At 43.1% G+C, this 19,888-nt stretch overlaps 1 protein-coding gene across 6 annotated transcripts in view; it reads left to right on the top strand.

The window, feature by feature from the left end:
• Positions 1–19,888, top strand: part of UVRAG (UV radiation resistance associated) — a 92,542-nt gene that overhangs the window by 3,527 nt on the left and 69,127 nt on the right. For 4 of the 6 annotated variants that reach the window (XM_072032918.1, XM_072032917.1, XM_038178253.2 and 1 more), the window contains exons 2-5: positions 12,606–12,723; positions 13,998–14,032; positions 16,253–16,414; positions 18,005–18,079. In XM_072032918.1, the coding sequence (XP_071889019.1) occupies positions 12,606–12,723; positions 13,998–14,032; positions 16,253–16,414; positions 18,005–18,079 (390 nt within the window). Of the gene's footprint in view, positions 1–5,014; positions 5,242–10,061; positions 10,149–12,605; positions 12,724–13,997; positions 14,033–16,252; positions 16,415–18,004; positions 18,080–19,888 lie in introns of those variants that run through there. The other 2 variants (XM_072032920.1, XM_038178261.2) reach the window with 2 other exon arrangements.

The raw sequence follows: 19,888 nt of genomic DNA, 5'->3' as shown, positions 1-19,888 counted from the left end.
AGTCACTGGAATTCATTTGTGAAAGTGAGACCAAAACAACCTTTTTTTTTTTTTTTTTTCTTTTTTTCCTCTGGGAGTAGAAACTTTTGTAGGAGTTTGTAGGAACAGAAACTGAACCGTCAATTAGAGGCTGCTCCAGCCAAGTAAATATTTAGTTTGAGATCTGTAGGATGCTGGTGGAGATGCTGCAGAAATGTGAATTGTAGCAAGCAGCAGCCTGCAACAGTCTGAAGTGTTTTGTCGTGTGCTCTGCAAATCCACGGCCTGTGTGTCTGTGTTTTGTGCCAGTGCTTGCCATCGGCTCAAGAAGCTCTGAAACTACTGTCTCATATGCAGATAATACAGGGAAAGAGGAGGATTTGTTATCTGAGCTTCAAAGTCTCTTACTGAACTGCAAAATGCCTTCGAGGGGCTGTCTCCCGGAGGGTGTTTTACTGCAGAAATGAGAAATTGAATGGAAAAGTCATTGCAGTTCAGTGCTCCACCTGAATAATGCAAGAAATGTGTCTGATCTGAGTGGGTGCTGTGTAATACGAGGTGATGTTTGCTACCTGCTAGCACAGGATGTGACCCAGTGATTTGTTTCACTAGGCAGTTTTTGGCAGAACACCTGGTGCTGCCTTTTTGGAGTATAAGGATGAACGTGAGGTGGTTGAAGTCATGGTTATAAATCTCTAAAGAGTAAATTCTCAATTTGTGAACTTGAGGTGAGTGCTTTTAGTGGCCGAAGGTGTGATTTCAGTTTAGATTTAATATGATGTAGATGTAGATCTCAGTTTAGACATAACATGACCTGTACCTTAATGTGATTACAGGTAGGATGACCTGGCCTAACAGTGCATTTTGCTTTTTTCTCCCTTTTAAATGGGAGAAATAGATGGTGGAGCTGTAAAGAAATGCATCTGGTTAAGCATAATTCCAGTTTGTGTCCTTAATTGTTCCATGATGTCCCCCTTTTTTTTTTTCCCCTCCTGAAGTATCTTGAAACAACTGCAGTTGAAAGCAGAAATTCTTCAGCATTATCTCTTCCCAGCTGCTTGGTGCAAGAAAGCCAGGAGCGTCGTGATAACTTCTTACTGGTTTGTAAAAGCTTAGAAGAAACTTTTCAGTCCTCTCTTTATAGATACTTCAAAGGAATGGGGGGACTCAGACCTTTCAGGCTTACCATCGAGGTGGAAGAATTTGGCCAAAAAATGCGGTCTTTAACATAGAGCGGGCAGTCACGCTGCCGTCAGATGATCTGCTGGATGTTACTGTGTTAATTACTGACCAAAAAAGATATCGTGTGGTTGGCTAGGGGCAAGAGCTTGCTAGAGCAGCCTGCTTGGACTTCAGCACCAGAGCTTCCAGCACTTAAACTTCTCCTTCGTGCTGAAATTGAGAAACTTTTGCTGTTGATTTCAGCTTTACTCCTTTCTTGTGAAAAAGGTGAATTACGATGGGGAGAGGCAAACAAAACCCAGCGTGGATTTCAGTGTAACAGGTGGGTGCACATTCAGATGTGCCTCTTTGCCTGGGACATGAAATGGCACTTCTGAAGTGATGCTTCACAGCTCATCCCAGAGCAGTTTCACTCTACACCAGCCCCAGGGGGATAAAAAGCTCATCAGCTGCTTGACTATCATCCAGCTAGGAGGTAAAAAGTTGGGGCTGCTCCTGTCATGATGTTCACAGGTCTGACTGAGCAGCTGCAGGAGGCTTTCTTCTGGAGAACACCTGTGAATTACTTCCGAATTATTGGAGAAAACCACATGTGGTGTCTTGTTACTGTAATGGGACCAAGTAGCACTTCCATCTCTAGTAGCAAGACCCGTGTTTTCCCTGGAAGTTGTTCAGCTCTTGGGCCCCTACTATTGATAACTTGATGTAGAAAAGAATTCTGCTCTCTGGGTAATGGACAGGGGAAAAAAAAAGCCAGCTGTTACAGTTACTAGGAGCTGTACTCAGTTAATTTTCTTCTGTCAAGAGGTTTTAATTCCAACTCAGTGCTGGAAAATTGTGTTTCAGTGTGTCCTGTTGTGTTTAACTCCTAGGTGGGTTTCAAAGGTGAGTGATTTAAAGGCTTTGGATGTGTTGCTCAGGAGGGTGCGTCTGGGGGAGCTGTGAATGTGGACGTGGTGGTAAGAAGGGAAAGGGTGAGCTGTGTCACTCTGCGTAGCCATGAACGTTGTCAGGCCAAAATCAGGTAACCCAGCATCTTCTGTTTCTTTCAGCTTGTAGCCATCTGCTGTCAGGTGACGAAAGCCTCTGTGGAGTGGAGCAGCAGAGAGTTTTCAGCCCCAAAGCTCAGAAGCAGGTGCTCAGGCAGAGCAAACGTTCAGTGAAACTTCACAGGGCCATTCTGTAGCCTTCAGTCACTGGACTGGTTCCATGTTGAGCCACATGAAGCTTCCTTGCTCTCCATCACCTCTGTTTACACCCGGTACTGATAAGGACTTGTCAGGCTAGATGTGGGCTGGTTTCGTGGAAGGCACGTTGGTATTTCCAGTAGTTGGGTAAAACCATCGTGTGGCCAGGATGTATTTTCTCTTATCCCAGTATTGCTCAAGCAATCGGTTTTCCCTGTTCTAAACATTCTTGGCAGGGAAAAAGTCCCTTGTTTTGACTGCTGAAGATGAAAACCAGACTGAGGAATTGAAGAACTTCAGCCAGCCAAACGAGGCTCTGAAGCAAACACCTAGTGGTAGGAAGGAAGTCCCCCAGAAATCTTTGAGTGTGAAACCACATCATAAGCTTTCTCTTCCATAACTTGCCTGTGATGGAAAGGGATTGAACTCGAAGACCATGAAGGGTTTTTTTTTGGGTTTATATTTTTATTCTGTGGTTCTTGCTGTAAAGAAGTGGGTAGCTGTACAAGAAATTTCCCACTGAGCTACATTTATTTAAATAATGTATGCTAAACATCGAGGAGTCGTGGAGCTTTTGGTGTTTCTAGTAGTTGGATGAGCTTGAGATACTTAACTCAGAAACATGTCACTGTGCTGTGTGAAGCCAAGATACAAAGGAATGGAAGTCACAAGTGAAGTGAACGGCAAAGCAAGAGGTGGAAAGAACTTTCCAGGAACAAAATTAATTCTTGACTGAAAGTATTTCTGGCTTTTGGTAGTAAACCCTGGCTTACTTTTAGCAGTCGGAAGCGGCGATCCAGGGTAATTAAATACCTCAGGTACGCACATGCTTTTGATATTTGATGCCATCAAAGCGAGTTGAGGTAAAGCAACATGAGGTGAATTAGAACGAGCTGAAAATTTCCAAATTCCTTGCTTTAAAGATGTACGCAGCTCATAAATAACGTGGGCACTGTGGCATAGACGGGTGATTGAAGGTGTTGGCAGCTGAGTTTGCGAGGCGTTGCACGTGGGAGAAGTGAAGAAACCTGCTCCTTGGGTTTGTGGCCGCACACGTACCAGTTCTGCAGCGAAAACAGTCTGCAAAAAGCATCTCTTCTGGAGGCAGCTTTCTGTTGCTATTGTTACATACTCCAGTGAGTAATACGAAAACAAATCTGACTCTTAAATATTTGACTTCCTCTTTCCTACGAAGTGTGCTGGGGGAAATTTGAAAGGCAGATGGAAAGTGGTGCATTTGAATGCTGCTTTCACTTCTCTCTGACACACACGGTCTACAAACACGGAGCGGGGAGGGAAGAAACCCTCCAGTAAAACACCAACGTGGGAGCGTTGACCTGGTGATCACATACACCGCTTTCTCCAGCTGCATTGAGGTCTGGCACTTGGCAGAGACAGATGCCAGTTAGGGGGAAGTAGCTGCTGTGAAACTGGAAGTGTAGCCCTAAAATTGCAACTAATCTGGTTTAGGTCTGCCTGTTAATCTGGGGCTAGATTATTGCTTTGTATAATGTACTTTCCCCCCCCAACCCCCTTAGGAGCGTAAGTGTTTTTTGTAGGCTGATTTCTAAATATGATCTGTAGGAGACTGCTCCGTCAGCTGTAGTAAATCAGATTTGATGCTTTATTTAGGAAATATAGAGGGGGGGGCATCAGAAAATATTCTTAACCGGGTGAAGGAAAGGTTTCCATAATTGATAAAGACTCATACTGTATTTATAAAGAGAGGCTTACTGCTCTACCCTTGGTTTGTCATCCTCTAAGATCATAAACATTAATAAGCTTCAGGTTATTATTAATCAGCACGTGCTGTTCCTTGTGTAACATGTTGCATGTCTAAAATTAGGCGGTCCTTTAGGGTCAGAAGGGCCTTTGCTTTGGTTTTGTTGATGCTCGGCTCCATCAGGCCGCGTGTAATTTTTTTGGGTCATCCTTCTGAGCATCATGTTCTCCTCTGGAATACCTGGCTCGTTCTCAGAACTCCCGTGGGCGAATGCTGAGCTGCCTGAGGTGAGGTTAAAGGCTTGAGATTTCTCCAAAGTGTCACAGAGCCATTGTTTGTGGGGTGAGGCTTGTACCTCTTCTTTCTCCTACCCTGTGGTAGGGGTCCCTTCTTGCATCAAAGAAGCGGTTCTGGGTTTGGTCTCTCCTCTTGTGAGGGAGTAAATATTTATTTAGGCAAACTCCTGTAAGGAGCAGCGGTCCTTTTAGCTGCTTCTTAAAGGTGTTTGTTTAAGATGAGAGTATTTTATGTGTGTAATTCCTTGTTATTTGTACCTTAAATAAGCAGCCAGCAAGAGGGGCTTTGTCTGGCCAGCGGGGTCAGTGCCTGTAGGATTTTCTCAGCCTCAGAGCAATATTTTTGTGCACACCAGGAGTTCTTGCTCTTTGGAGTTGGGTTGTTTGCCAGCTCGCTTGGGCTGTTGCTGTTGTGGTGACCATAACCAAACACAGCTGTTGAAATAATACAGAGACAGAGCTTGATTTGCCTAAGCCCCTGCGTGGCCTTAGGATTTTAGTATTGAATCCTTCCTGCTAACGTTAAATTGAAGTGAAGTGTGTTTTTGTCACACCAAACCATCCTGGTTGTATCCTGAGACTGAACAGCCGTGCCTTCTGGCCCTGTCCCTACCTCACCTTTTAAATAAGAGGTTCTCTTCCTGCAGCGATGAGCACAGATCGATTTGGGACGTGGGAAGAAGGATGAAGATGCAGAGGACCAGTGAAAAAGCGTGAACAGGGAGCCTGCACTGCATTTCCATCCTCTTCTTGGTTGTCTCCTTGGTTCTGACTCTAGGAAAGTGATGTGGATTTTCGGTGTGAGATAATGGTGTATAAAAAGGAAGTTTCTTGCTGCTGCATGGTCGCTGGCTGCTCGCCCCATCGCTCTGAGGTACAGCTTGGTTTCTGAGGTGCTCCCCAGGGTAAAGTCAGTTACTTAATGAGGAAAAGTCTTCATGGCCTTGCTCAGGAGAAGGGTTGAGGTGAGGAAAGACCAGAGGGCTTAGTTCCTTTTAAAAGCAATATATAGCCATTCTGAAATTAGTTCCCCTGATTGTTTTCTGATACTGCTGTTTTAATTGGCATTAGAGGCGTATTAGAGGTTGTGTCACAAACTGCCACATTGTGTTGAGATCGTGAATGGCTCCTTTGCTTTCCAAGAGCAATTTTTCTCCATCTGTGTCTACATATGCCGTGTCAAATATGGAGCCTGTCCTTATTCCTCCTTCATGTTCTCCCTGAATCAGCAGGGGAAGACTTGGTCTTTTGGACAGCATCTTTTAATGTCCTGACTGCTCGTGCTGAGCTTCCCAGCGCAGGGACAGGAGGAGCTGTTGCAGAAATGGATGAGTGGAAACCTTCAGCGAGTCTCAGTGTGCTCAAACGAGAGCTTCAGAGGTTTCAGACCCTTCAAAAGTCTTTCAGATGCTTGCAAGTGGTTTAAATAAAAAAAAAAAAAAAAAAGGAAGCACTTTCATTTAAGGAACTGTAAACTACAATCCAGAATTAAACAGCTGTGCAAATGTTGAGGCCATGATGAAAGTAGTCTTGTGCTCATTTAGTGTAGGTAAATAGCACTGCACAGAGCCAGTGTGTCTCGTTCCTTCCATCACATCTCGAAGGACGTGAGAGAAGAGTTGTCTTTTTATGTATGTTTTATTTTCACAGGAAAAATGCAGCTACAGTCCTGCAGTGTCTATGAACTGGTGCGGGCCTCAGGTGTTACTCATAGAGGTGTAAAAGGCAGTTGTCAGAAGGAAATTAAGCATTTAAAAAAGCAAAGAAGCTCCTGAACTGCTGCTGGATCCCATCATTTGTCACGAGGAGACTGAGATATGAAGGGGGTGCAATTATAGGGAGATCAGCAAATGGCTTGCAGACCTATTGATGGTTTTTGACCTAGTGGTGGTTGTGTGAGGGCCTCGCTGCCTCCAAGTGTGTGCTGAAAAGACGTGAAAACAGAATTCCCCAAATTCCTTATGGTTTGGCCTACAGAACTGAGTGGCAAACGCTTCTGCTTTGCTCCTGAAATAGACCCGAAGTCCTGTTTGATTCTCTTGACTCAGAGCTGTCAAAAGATGAACTGTGGAAAGTGAAGTTGCAAAACCTCTACGTAGATCTTCCCAGCAAGCGTGTAAATCAGAAGACAGCATTTTCTTGTTCAGTTTCTTGAGTGCTGTAAGCAGGGGTTTTAAGTAGCCATGCAGCTGAAAAGCTTTGCTGCTAGAGGCTTTGCCTACTGCTGCAAGCTAGGCCAGCCCTTTTGGGAGGTCTGAAAATTTAAGGCAGGCTGAAAAATTCATCTGAAATTGATGCTGTATGAATTCATGTCTACCTTTTGACTGCTGAGTACTCGGGTCACACGGCTGCTGCTCACTATTCACACTGGTGCAGGTAAGGGAAAGCAGGTAGATGGTGAAAATCTGGGGAATCAGCATGTTGTGATATCAAGGTGCTGTGATGACAAATAATGCCCATGTTGGCTAAATACAGCTTGTTATTTTGATAAACTTGTTAGAACTCAAGCTTTTATGCTTTAAAGGAAACGAAAATATGACTGAGAGCCACGCAAGTGTTCAGCCCCACACAGCTGATCTGAAAAGCTCGGTTCTGTCGAGTTTGAAATAATGAGATTTGCTGCAGTGACATTTCTGTTCCGAGCTAATCTTTGCACCCTGCTTTAATGCTAAAATAGCTGGAACGATTTTGCTTAAATTCTTCCAGAGTCACTGCGGGTCATCAAGCATGCGAGCTAGGAAAATCTTAAGGAAGCTGGGGGAAACGGGGAATGTGTGGCAGCTTGTGCAGAGGTCAGGCTTGATCCTGGCCTGGAAAGAATTCATGGAATATTTCTTTTAAAGAAAGGCAATAGGCTGAAAACGGGAGAGAGTGTCTGAAGGCAAAGACAGTATCTTGGTGTTAAAAATTCTTACAGGTAGGGCACCCTGTTCGTGGCTAAATACACAGAATTGGTGCTGAAGCTGTAGCCCCTGTTGAAAATCTTTTGTAATTAACTTTTTGGAGAAAAATGGGATCGCTTTTCAGGTAAGCAGGCCGCTGGGAGAACCCCCAGGGCTGAGTTGCTTTTGGCAACGTTGTGCTCCTGAAGTCATTTCTGTAAGTTTAGGCTTTGCTTGTTCAGGATGGCTTCCAGCCTTGTCACGCTGGTTTCACCCCGGTGTTTACACTGTATGAAAAGACAAGGTTGTGCCCTCCCTGTCCTCCCCCATCTGCTGGAGGTCCTTTCTTGAATTAGGTGAAATTGAGCTTGTAAGATGCCTTGCCCTTGATACGGGTTATGTGGGGTGTCACTGGGAATTATTTGATAGCATCAAAGTGGAGGGGCTGTGAGGAGGACTTTTTTTATGTTGTTGTTTTTTATAAACCCATAGCCAGTTTGGAAAAACTCTTCCTGGCCAAATTTAAACTTCCTTCAGGAAGATGTGTTCACCTTTACTGGGTCCCGGAACAGTTAGATTATCCCAACAACTTGTGAATCCTTCTCAGGAGCGTGGATGCAGCAGGATGCTGACATCCCTGTAACATCTGGAGGAGTGCTAACGTGTCTGTGAAGAGCAAGAACTCCTGAGCAGGTTTGTTGAAAGAGCGGATGTGAGAGAGGGCAGTAGGAGAGAGGTGAGGGATAAAAACCAGCAAAGCCTCTTCCTTTTCCCAGCAGCTCATCCCAGGGCTAATAAAACAGGCTCCACGGCAGGAAGAATGGGCTGAATGTTGCCCAAATTTATCATCTGAGCTTCACAGTTCGTGGCTGGAGCCGGAGCTGGTGTAATAGATCAGCAGCAGAGACAGCAAACTGTCTGCGTTCTCCTCCAGCCTGCACAGAGCTCTGTTTTCTTCTGGGGTCACCGGATTCTTGTGGGAGAATAACAAAGCGATGCAGATGGGGCAGGAGTCGGAACTCTGCGTTCCTGGTTTTGCTGCCCATTGTGTGACCTTGAGCAAATAATGAGGAAATGTCAGGAATGCTTGAGGTGCTTATAGGTAGTCCCTGCTCCTTGTGGCTCCGTGAGCAGCTGAGTTCAGGCTACAGCAGTGCACAGCCCCTCTGTTTTTTGACTCTGTCCCTCTTCTCTTCTGCCCTCTCCCCCATTTCTGCAGGGATGTTGTTCATGGTAAGGGATTGTTAGCCGTATTCACTTGTGTTTTTGTTGGATTAGCTTTATCGTTTCAGCTCCTCAAGCCCAAAGGGAAGCAGAGCGTGGCGTCTGGATCAGTTTAAGCTGCTGAATTAAAGAAAAAAAAATTATCCTTCCTCTCCTCCTGCTGTTCACTGCTTTTGTGGTGGGTGCATCGGTGGTGAGCTGGATTGGAGGAACCTGCTTGAGTTTAAAACTAGCTCTTTTTGCTCATTTTACCTTGGCTGCATTCTCTGACCCTCACCACGAAACAGCACAAACCCACAAGAAAACACTGAGGGACGGGGGGCAAACAGCTGGATTTTCGTGGTGGTATTTTAGGTACTTCCAGATCATGGTATCTGTGTGTGGAGGGAAGTGAAACGTGAAGGGACTGGGTGTTTTCAGGCCTTGAAAGCTCAGAAGACTTGGTAGGTTGAAGAGCTGTGGGATCATCTGGTGAAAAAGCAGAGTATTAACAAGGATGTTGGTCAAAATGCTTTATTCTGCAGCGGCCTGACTTGTTTATGGCCTGCGGTAAATCTGGAAGGATTCCCGGAAGGTCATTGAATAGGAACAGCAGATACATTAACCAGCTGATAATAGTTCTTCAGAACGATGAAAACAGAGTGCTTTCCTTAAATAAAACGAGACCCCTGACTTTTGAGAGGATCTGGTCATCACTGTGCATGGAAAGTCCCGTGTTGTAGCAGCTCCAGAACTAATTTCTTTTGTGTAGGTTAAAGAAACTGGAGACTGGTGGTGAGTGGTGCTCCTCGGGTTGGTATTGGGACTGGAGCTGTTCAACAGCTTTGATGTGGACAGTGGGATTGAGTGCATCCTCAGCGGGTTTGCTGATGGCACCGAGCTGATGACATGATGCTCAGGGGCTGGGAGAGCTGGGGGTGGTGGGCCTCGGGAAGAGAAGGCCCTGGGGGCAGGAAAGCTGGGGAGGGACTCTTGGTCAGGGCTGGGGGGCCAGGATGAGGGGCAGTGGCTGGAGCCTGGCAGGGGGGAGGCTTCGGGAAGAAATTGGGAAGAAATTCTGCCCTCTGAGGGCCTGGCCCAGGCTGCCCAGAGGAGCTGGGGGTGCCCCAGCCCTGGCAGTGCCCAAGGCCAGCCTGGGGGCAGGGGGCCCTGACCATGGCATGGGGTGGAATTAGGTAGGCTTTAGGGTCCCTTCCAACCCGAACCTTTCTGTGTCTCTGTGGCTGTAGAAACACTACGTAGCAGCTGCTTCTACTCAATTACAACTCAGGCTAGCAGTTAAATCAAATGATAATAAGGCCTACCGTGCAATTTCACTGCTTCGTTAACTTTCTTGTGAAGTGCGATGGCTGAGGACAACTGTGGCAATCAAATGAACTCGCATGTCACAAACCCTAACGTCAGCTGCTCGACCTGCTCCTGCTCCACCACCGCACCAAGCAGCAATCCAGACTCGCCGTCACCGGGACTGCGCGTGCCAAATCCAGAGCTGCTGGAGAAGTTGAATTTCCTTTCTAATGCTGTCACTTCTGCCTGTCAGAGCTTAGCTAAATCAGGGCTCTGCTGAAAAAATAATATTTTTACAATAAGAGATCTTATTAAGATGCCTAGCGTGGTGGCTGAGATCTTCGGTGCTGCGTTGCTGATAGACTGTGAGCTGTTTGAGGAGCCCGTGGTGAGAATTATCTGTCCTTATCTGCATATTTTGCTTATCTTGTTTTAAGAAAGCAAATCCTGAGCAATCAGCTTGTGAGCACAGCTGGCCTCTTCCAAGTTTTGTGACTCAGGAGGTTGCCAAAGCCTTTTTTTATATCTTATTTTTTTTAACACTGGTGTTTTGATTTTAAATTGGGCTTTTTGGAAGGGCTCTTTTGGAATGGTTGCAGAACATCTCATCTGCAAGCGATCCCTTCTTGAGATGAAGATTTTTTGGCACTTCTATAAACAGAACAACTAGCTAAACGTATCTCTAATGAGAAATGACTACTTTTTCCTGCTTCACCTGAAAATAAGAGAATTATTTGCACCTGTTGTATTCAGGGTGAAGCATAATGGGTCACTTCTTTATAAAAACTGGCTTCTGCACTTCACAGTGCCTGGCTGTGAGCTGCTTTTCCCTTGGCTTCTGAAAGCCCCAGGCTGTAGCCTCACGTGTAGCTGAAGCTATTTCTTGTAATGCAAATTACGAGACAGATAGGAGGTAAAACTTAGCAGAGGTTTGAAAACACCTCCGAAATAAAGGTCACTGTCACAGGACAGCTGCAAGGCTGCGAAGGATTTTAGCGCCGGTTTGACTCGTCTCTTGGATTTGCCTCTGTAGCTGATGGTCTCCTGGCTAAAGCTAATTATCTTCGGTCAGGAGAGGTTAATTAGCTTTGAGAGCTGCCTCTGCAGAGCTCCGAGGGAATCTGAGTAATGCGATGTGGCATCAGTGGTGTCGTGGGCAACTGGGAAGTCGCACAGCATGGAGATAAGAACTTGGCTGAGGTCTTCAACATGCAAGTGCAAGTTATGATGCTTGAGAGCTTTTTGAAACTATACAATAAAGGAGGAGGAACTCATTTGACTTTACTCGAGGGTTATTTCATTGTAATGCACTGCTTGAACCAGTCACGCAATGAGCTTGCAACCCTAAAAGGACCCAGAGAAAGTTGCCCTCCTTGGGTGTTTTGGTATCAGAGTTGCTTTTAGGATTTAGGAAGTGGGCAGGAGAACTGCACAGCTTTGAGGTTAGATCTGAAATAATGTACAGGGTCCATATAATTTTTAAGTGAACCTTATTCTTCCAGTTGACATTCTTGATACCAATTTCTAACACACAAAAAAGTGTAGCCTTGCAATTAAGCTGCTTACAAGATTACTATTTTTTAAATTTTATATCACATGCATGTACTATCAAGAAGTGGTGCTGTGATGTTTCTTGGCATCCTGTCTCAGGCCCTGTTTTTACAGTCTTAAGTTGTAAATAGACTCCAGAAACAAGGCTGGAGCTTATTCACCAGTGGCTGTGAGTCTGTCATGTGAATAGAGATGTGAGAGTCCTCCTTCCAAACCTGATGCTGGCCTTTCAGCCCTTGTTAAAAACCCAGGACAAGCTGCAGGCAGACAAGTTGCTGTCTCTTGGTTTTGCGAGCGTTTCGAGTCCTCTTCTGGCAGATGCAGGAGGGTTTCTCTGAAGGTGGATCCAGACAGGCAGCCTAACACTGTTTTTGGGGAGAAAGAAGCATGCTGTGAAAGGAAGCATGTGGTAAAAGGACGTACTAAACCAGTTGTTTGAGGCTTGTAGGTGGTTTGTGGCCATCCCAAAAGGACAGGGAGCCATTTGTCCACATCCCCGAGGTAGGTGGGGGAGACACTGGTAGGCTGAGAGATTTTGGGAGACGGGTTTTGCAATACTATGCTGGAGGGTTTGGGGAGAGCTTTGTGCATCCAAAGTGGCAGCTTGCTGAGGGTCTGTGCTATGCACGCACAGGTTTTCAAAGTTGAAACAAGAAGCAAAGCTAAGCAATAACTTCAGAAATACTAAAATACCCTACAGAATTGCTTTAAGTAGTTAAAACGAACGATAACTTGGTAAGGATCTCTACGTGCTTTGTTTTTTATTTAGGGATGCTCTAACAGTTTCTGGGATTGCTGTGACTTCAGGAAGCTTTATTCAACCAATTTCACATGGTTCTGGACTTGGTGGTGGATTATGTTAGAGATTTATCTGCTAGTTTGTGTTGGAAATAATTAAAAAGTACTCCTAATGTGCAGAACACCTGGGTGACATTGCTGCTGTTCAGTGCTACTAGTGTCACATATGGATGGGAAATAATTAATAGTTGAGATGAGTTGTATGTGTTGAGTAAAAGTTACGTACAGGACACGAAGAATAGCTTGTTTTGTATATCAGCATTGCTTAATCTGAGCTCATGGGGGATTGTTGTTGCTTGCCCAAACAGTTTATTGTGGCTTTGCTGAATGCTTAATGTTCACACTAGCTTTTTGCCAAAAAAAAAAAAAGTGAAAAAGTGGAGCGTCTGGTGTTTTTGTGACAACAATGCTTTGGAAATCGTTAAAATTATTTAAAAAAAAAAAAAGTAAACAATGTGATCTCACACCAAGAAATTTCTTTTTTCCTCCTTCTTAGCGCCGACTTCGTCATCTTAGGAATATTGCAGCACGCAACATTATCAATAAGAATGGCTATCGCCTCCTGGACACGTACTTCACTCTTCACCTGTGTGATAACACCAAGATATACAAAGGTAAAACGGGCTTCTTGCCAACTCTTTTACTAGGTGGAATTCTTATGCTGCTAATTTTCTGTCCTTTTCAGGTCTCGATAACCTGCTGCCATTATTTGCTTCATCTACACTAATGGTGGAAAAGAGCTCTTTAGTTTCCTGAGCCTCATAAAATCTTACAGGGTAGGTAGGGAAGGAAGCAAAACAGATGGCAGCTGTGGTAGAGCTTCTTAGATAAACCTATTTTTGTTGCCCTCCTTTCCCCCAGCCAAAAATTGGAGTTTAAGGAACTTCGGAGCTTCCAAGTGTGCAGAAAAGCAAAAGCTTTTGGAGCAGGAGTAGCTTTGTGTGGGAGAGAGCGTTCTGCTCTGTGGGTACCAGATATTTTACAGAGCGTACACCAGTACTTGCTACTATCGAAGACTGACAAAAATAGCATTGTCAGCCAGTGACAAGAAGCATCCAGTCATCTGTGCTGCTTTTGATAACTGAGTGTTAGATTCCATTTTTCTTTAATCCTTTTTTTTTTTTCCATCCCAGCCTATAGCTCCTCATTATGGAGAGATGTTATTAAAAATATATTTTCATGCTTTTTTTGATGCTTGTAATGCTTGGAGCTTTGCAAGTGACTTTTGTTGCTTCCACATTTTATTTCCAGGAGTAGAACCTTGCTTTTTGAAGATGCTGTTGTAAGAATATGTAACTCTTGAGCCTCCTGCTTGGACTTTCTTGTGGTGGTTGGTCGAACCTGTAATAGATTTCTGCATCTGAAGTGTGGTTGTCAGCCTGTAGTTGTCCACTTAAAGGCTTCAAGCTCTTTTTGGCTGGGAGAGCCAAGGTCCATGTGTCAGCAGTTGCTTATTTCCACTTAAATACAGGGTTCTTTGTACCTCTGTGAGGTGATTTGGCTGTTCACTTTCTAAGCATCCAGAACAGGTCACCCTTGCTCTTCAGGAAAGGAGTGCAATTAGTTTATCCCTTCTGCACTCTTCAGGAAGATGTCACGTAATAAACTTGTCACTTTGCAAATGGCAACCAAGTGTTGTGAAGTGCTAAACATTTTTTTTTTCACAGAAACCAAAGGCACAGGAATTCCTCAGGATCATCTTGTGTATAAAGATGAAACTTTTACATTGAAATAATGACTTCTAGTAACTAAGTGTCAGTGGGTAGTTTAAAATTAAAGAAGTTTTTGACTTAAAGTTACTTGTTCTAGCTTTTTTATTTCAACTATTAAGATTTATATCAGTGTTTAAACTAATTTAAAGGTATTTTTTACTTTTTTTTTTCTTTAGAATTTTATAAGAGTGAAGTGATCAAGAATTCTCTGGTAAGTTACTTTCATATAAGAAAACCTTTCCTTTTGAAATTGTTGTTTGCTGCAATATATAGGTTTCTCTGCTGAGTGCTGTGACCATTAAATGCATATTTTTACTCTGTTTCTGTTAGGAGCATCACGTTCTCATCCTCCCTTTTCAGGTTCTTTCCACAAGGGTTGGAATAGAGTGGGTGACTAGTAGAAATGCATGGTTTTTATTCCAGCTGTGGAACAAGGGCCTGTTGATACCTCTGCATTTGGTACTAAACACTCCAAAGGCAGAGTGTTTTCCTGTGAAAACTGATCAGTGTTCAGGTTAAGCTTTACAGTATATCAACCCTTTAAATGCTGAGAATGCCAAATAAGCCAAGTAATGTTAGCTGAATTTTAACTCGTCCCAGTAAATCTATTTCTCTCACTGAAGTATTCTTTCAGTGTCTGGGAACTGAATGTGTCATGCCTAAGGTCTGTTTACAGTTCATCCTTTTTTTTTTTTTTTTTCCTGTTCTCTCTGGTGTTCGCAACAGAAGCAGCTGCTTTTATTTAAATGTCTGCAATTTGCTTATTCAAGGGTGATTGTATATCACTTGCTGGGTGTACAGACTCATTGGAAGTTTTGTGTAGTTTAGCAACCATGGTGTAGAAGCAGAAACAAGGCATAATGTCCCAGATAAAGGGAGAATCAGACAGTGCTGTAGGATATACCACTAGGTTCTTTGAAAATCCCTTTGTTGTGTAGGTGAATGGTAAGGAACACCTACCTGCATGTATAAACAAATGTATATTCTCTGCAGAGCTAATAGGTTTAAAAAAAACAGAGTATAGGATCATCTTATTTACTAAATTCTCCAGTTCAGAGCAGTGGAAGGACCAGAACTGAACAGTTTACTACAATGGAGAAGGGGTAGGTCTCTGGGAGTAGGATGTTGCAAGTGTTGGGCAAGGCAGTCTGAAAACCTGCTGAACAGTCTCCAGTGTCTGCATCAACGAGGTGGAAGTGCACCGTTAGAGCACACTGAGCTATAAATGCTTCAAAAGCCTCCTGAATGGAGGAAAAGCTGTCTGCATCTGCAAGGCTCTTACCTTGCTCAGGCTTGTATTTCTTGAGACCTTCGGATTTTCAGTTCTGCCTATTCCACATCAGGAAAATAAATAACAAGAAGGGAATCGAACCGAAGGAAACAGGATGACAGAAATCTATATAACGTGTAGCACTGAGCAAATTCCATACATCTTCTGTGGGCCTGGTGTTAATAGCCTGGTGTCTTTGCTGAGTAGCTACCAAGCATCTCTTTTCCTTAAGGAAACTTCCTTAAGTTTATTCCTTCTGTGAAACTTACTGGCTAGCTTTGCTCCTGCTTTTGTTGTGGAGGAGTTTTCATCTTTGAGACCAGGAATCAAGCAAGAGAGGGATGTATATATATTTTTTTTCCTATTTCTGCATTTTGGACACCCAGTGGTTTAAGGCCTGGGGAAGTCCAAAAGTTGCATACTGGCTCTTGCCCCTATCAGTGTTGGATTGACTCTGTTTTGGTTGTAGCTTGAACCAATTACAACAGATTCTGTAAGTCCTTATTTAAATGTTATCAGACGTGAGTCAGTTCTTGGAGTGCTTCGTGTTTGCAAATCTGGGTCCAAGTGGAATAGGAGGAAGTTCATCATTCAGCTTAACATATGCTACTTTCTTGCTGAGATGCAAGCTTGATCCCTCAGAACAAAGAGGAGCTCTTTGTGGCAACACTTGGGGATTGCCATCAGCATCGGTCAAAGAGGAGAACGGAAACAAATCTGTAAATAAATTATGCCAACTTAATTATTGGGGGAATAGATCAGAGTTTTAATTCAACTCTTGCAATGAAAGCTATACCCTGGCTTTCAGAAGCTAAATTATAACATGGAAAATAATGTTGCTTCCAGTTTTAAAGTTCTCAAATTGGCTGTACTCAATTAATGAAGTAATTCTTCAATGTTTTATAATAGAAGGCAGCAGAGCCCATGGAGTTTCTGCAGTGCTTTACAGAATATATTATTTAAGATATTTCATTTTCAAAAGACAACTAAGGAAGCAGTTGTTGCTTTCAACTCCTTGTTAACCCTGAAATGGCTGATGTTTAAGTGTCTTTTTCTTAAAATCCATGTTTGATATGGGCTTTGCTACGTTCTGATATTGTGCCTAGATGTTAAGTCTGCTTTGAGCTTAAGTTGTTCTTATTTCCCTTTGCATACCACCAGAATCCAACGTGGAGGAGTCTGGACTTTGGAATAATGCCTGATCGTCTCGATACATCTGTCTCGTGTTTCGTTGTGAGGATCTGGGGAGGCAAGAAGGAGCACTTCCAGCTTTTGATCGAATGGAAAGTCAACCTAGATGGCTTAAAGTACTTGGGACAGCAGGTAATGTGGAACAGTTTGTCTCTACTTCTGACTTAGAGAAATGGAACGGCTAGATAAATATAGAATACTAAGAAAGGAAATGTACACATTTGAAAGGTGAACGTTAAAGTCTTACTGTCTAGATTTGCATTAGTTCACTTCAGGGCTTTAAATCCTGACTGGCTGAGTATTTATTTAGTTTGCAACCATTGCTGAGTGAGCCTCCCAAATGGTACTGCTAGGACTTGGTGTGTTAAATTGCAATGCAGAAATTGATTCAAGGAAGTAGCAGTGTGATTGTACACACAGTTAAATGAACACAGGTCTTAATATTTGTGTATATTACAGTTTCAGTTCATTCTTCTGGGAATGGCACTGTCAAAAATCTTCATTTTGCAGAGTTTACCTTACAAGATTTAGAGAGTTGATAAAAGTTTGGTATTTGTCCCTTACTAGGAGCCTTTTGAAAGAGGTGAACAGTGTTTTCTGTGTTAAGTTTACGGTAAAAGTGGCTTAAAAGAAACCTCTATCACACAAATAATAAAACCACAAAAATCTGGTGCCTTCTGAATCATACATGTTCTAATTCCAACGGGCACTTCTGGACTGATTAGTTGATGAGATCTATCAGAAGAGCAAGAGTGAGGAAAAACTCGTGGGTTGAGATGAAGACAGCTTAAGTGAAAGAAAAAAGAGGAGGGAAGCTGGAAAACAACACAGAAGGGATGCGAAAGTAGTCACCACCTCCCACTGACAGACTGATGCCCAGCCACTTGAGCAACAGCTGCTGTGGACAGACTAAGCCCTAATTTTTATTTCAGAGGGTGATGGTTGTGTGGCACGCAACTTCCCTTTGGTCACTTCAGGTCAGCTGCCCCCTCCCAACCTGCTGCTGCCTCCCCCAGTGAGTAACTGCAGGGGTGGAGTGGGAAACAGAGGTGGCCTTGATGCTGCGTGAGCACTGCTCAGTGATAGCTGAAATACTGCTGTTACCAACGCCGTTTTAGTCACAGATCTAAAAGACAGCACCATATGGACTGCAAAAAAGAAAACTCCCTCCCAGCCAGACCCTGTATCCTTCGGTGTAGTGTCTTTTAATGTTCCCTTTGTTTTTACTCAACAGAAGAAATGGCTCCCTAAAGAATATTCCCTAGTGCATGCTTTTATTTGAAATAACGTTCTTTACATGAACAGCAAAATATTAGACACAAAACTAGTTCAGTATTACAGCTATTACAACCCTAACAGCCTATTTCTGAGGTTTTAAGTTCATATCACGTACATGCCAGTTACTCTTGAGGCTTCTTTGATTCATTTGCTGGTCTCTTAATTTTTTTTTTTTTTTGATAGCTTGAGATGCAACAGTAGGAAAGATGCTCTGACTAGTGTTCGTGATCTCAAGGCAGAATGGCTGAACATAATCTGTGACTTATTAAAGCTGTAAAGCAAATTTTTTTTTCTGTGTTTAAATTCACTTTTCTGTTTCATCTGCTTCTGGAATTACAGGTACTGAGAAACTGCTTGACCATCAGTCATATACAGCAATTTATGCTCAATTGGAGTGTAAAACTATATTAAGTTGACCTTAAAATTATCTTTCTTCTCTTGTAGATACATGCAAGAAACCCAAACGAGATTATTTTTGGTCTCAATGATGGTTATTATGGAGCTTCATTTGAACAGAAGGTGAGGATCTCTCTTATTTGTTCTGGCTTGTTAGTGCTGGTGACAAGCTGAAATTCAACTTCTAAACTTAAATTTTCACACTTGAGCGCTCAGAACATTAAAATGCTTTGTTTTGAGGACTGTTTTTTTTGACATGACAGAGCTGTTATCTCACTTCTGTTGCTTGGACAGTTGGAGGTATACATGGAAGACTTAGAGCTTAGCATTTTAGGTCCAAAGAAACCCCGATTACTGCAAATAAGCTTTGAGACTTTACTGCTTGAGGCAGACACTTCATTCACACTTAAAGCATCTTGAAAATGGTGGGTTATTGAGACTGATTTTCATGGTGAATATAAAACCGCATTAAGTGGTGGTTATTGATCTTAAAACCAGAATTTGCAGCTCTTAAATTGAAGCTATTTGCCCTATTGCAACCATTTCACTGTAATATTTGTTTGTCTGGCTAGTGAACGCAGCCAAATTATTGTATAGCAGTGCTGATTACTACATAGATGATGAAAAAGTTTAAACTTACCTGATATAAAGGGCACAGCTAACAGCTTTTTTATCCCAACTTGCTGGTGGCAGTGCTGTCCTATGGATAGGTTGTGTAAGGAGTCTGTGGCTGGAGAGAAAATGATTTTTGGCATAGTTTCTTCGTGTACTGGAACCAGCAAGGTCCAGTCTTGTGGGGACAGCCAACCCCACGAGTAGCCATTCCTATATGGGGAGAGTGCAGCAAGTGGCAAGGTGGCTGCATGTGCAAAACTCTGACCATGTGCAAGCCTTCAAATTGTGTTTGGTATTTTGGTGGTTATTCTTCAGGTACAAATGCTGTGGTAGGCAGCTCGGGCTCTGCTTTCTGGTGCTGTTAACTCAATTTTGCTGAAGCAGGATGCAATTCCAGGTTTTCATGATTTTATTGTTAGTAATCCAAGCCTGTATTCGGTGTTGGTAACGCCATCCTTAATCTTGCTCCCAGGTGTATTTTGGTTCTTGTATGTGCTCTTAGCAAAGTTGCAAGTACAGTCCTAGCGTATGAAGAACACATCTTTTTTCTGTCCTTCCCTATAATTTATTCTAGCTGCAAGAGCTAGAAACTTATTTTGTTCTTCAGCTTCTGGTTGCCTTTTGTCAGTTCCTCAACCTAAATATCTTCTGGTATAGTACGTACCTCCTGTATGTAAGTGACTTGTGTGCAGTCCAAGCCCAACTTCTTGGCACAATCTTCCTATAACCTTCAGAAGCTCTGTGTTCCTAAGGGGTACTTCTGTCTTAATCTCTTCTGCTTTCTAATTTCGCAATTATTGATGCTGGCTATCCCAAATACAGCCTCACTTTGAGTATACTGACTTGTGTATAAAGCACTACCTGAAACCTTCTGTATGGAGGGGTTTTTTTTGTGTCAGGTGTGTGGCTCTGTCACTGTGGAAGCTGCACGACACCGTTTCTGCTTGGCTGTGTCAGTGTTTTCTGATTTCTTGGGATGCTTTTTATTTGATGGGGGGGTTAGGTCTTCATAATAGTTCAAGACATAAGCCTCATATTGAAATTTTTGATGTAATAAGTGGATGGGATAGCAGTTCTGGTTTCCTTGCACTGGCACATAATAAGCCTTGTGAAATTAGATGTGTACAAATGCTGTTTTGCAAGTCTAATGAAAACCCTGTGCACAAAGACACTTCAGTGTGGGATGTGTCCTCTGTTCTTACACATCTCATTATGAATAAAGTTATAGCATTGTACTCTTAGCTTATTTTTTCTGTGCATTGTTCCAAATAAGCCCGATTATTTTAATAATCCTTTGAGCTACCATTTAAATAGCCA

This window comes from Anas platyrhynchos, chromosome 1 (assembly GCF_047663525.1).
Source record: "Anas platyrhynchos isolate ZD024472 breed Pekin duck chromosome 1, IASCAAS_PekinDuck_T2T, whole genome shotgun sequence".
Taxonomy (NCBI): domain Eukaryota; kingdom Metazoa; phylum Chordata; class Aves; order Anseriformes; family Anatidae; genus Anas; species Anas platyrhynchos.
This window is presented reverse-complemented; position numbering and strand designations above follow the sequence as displayed.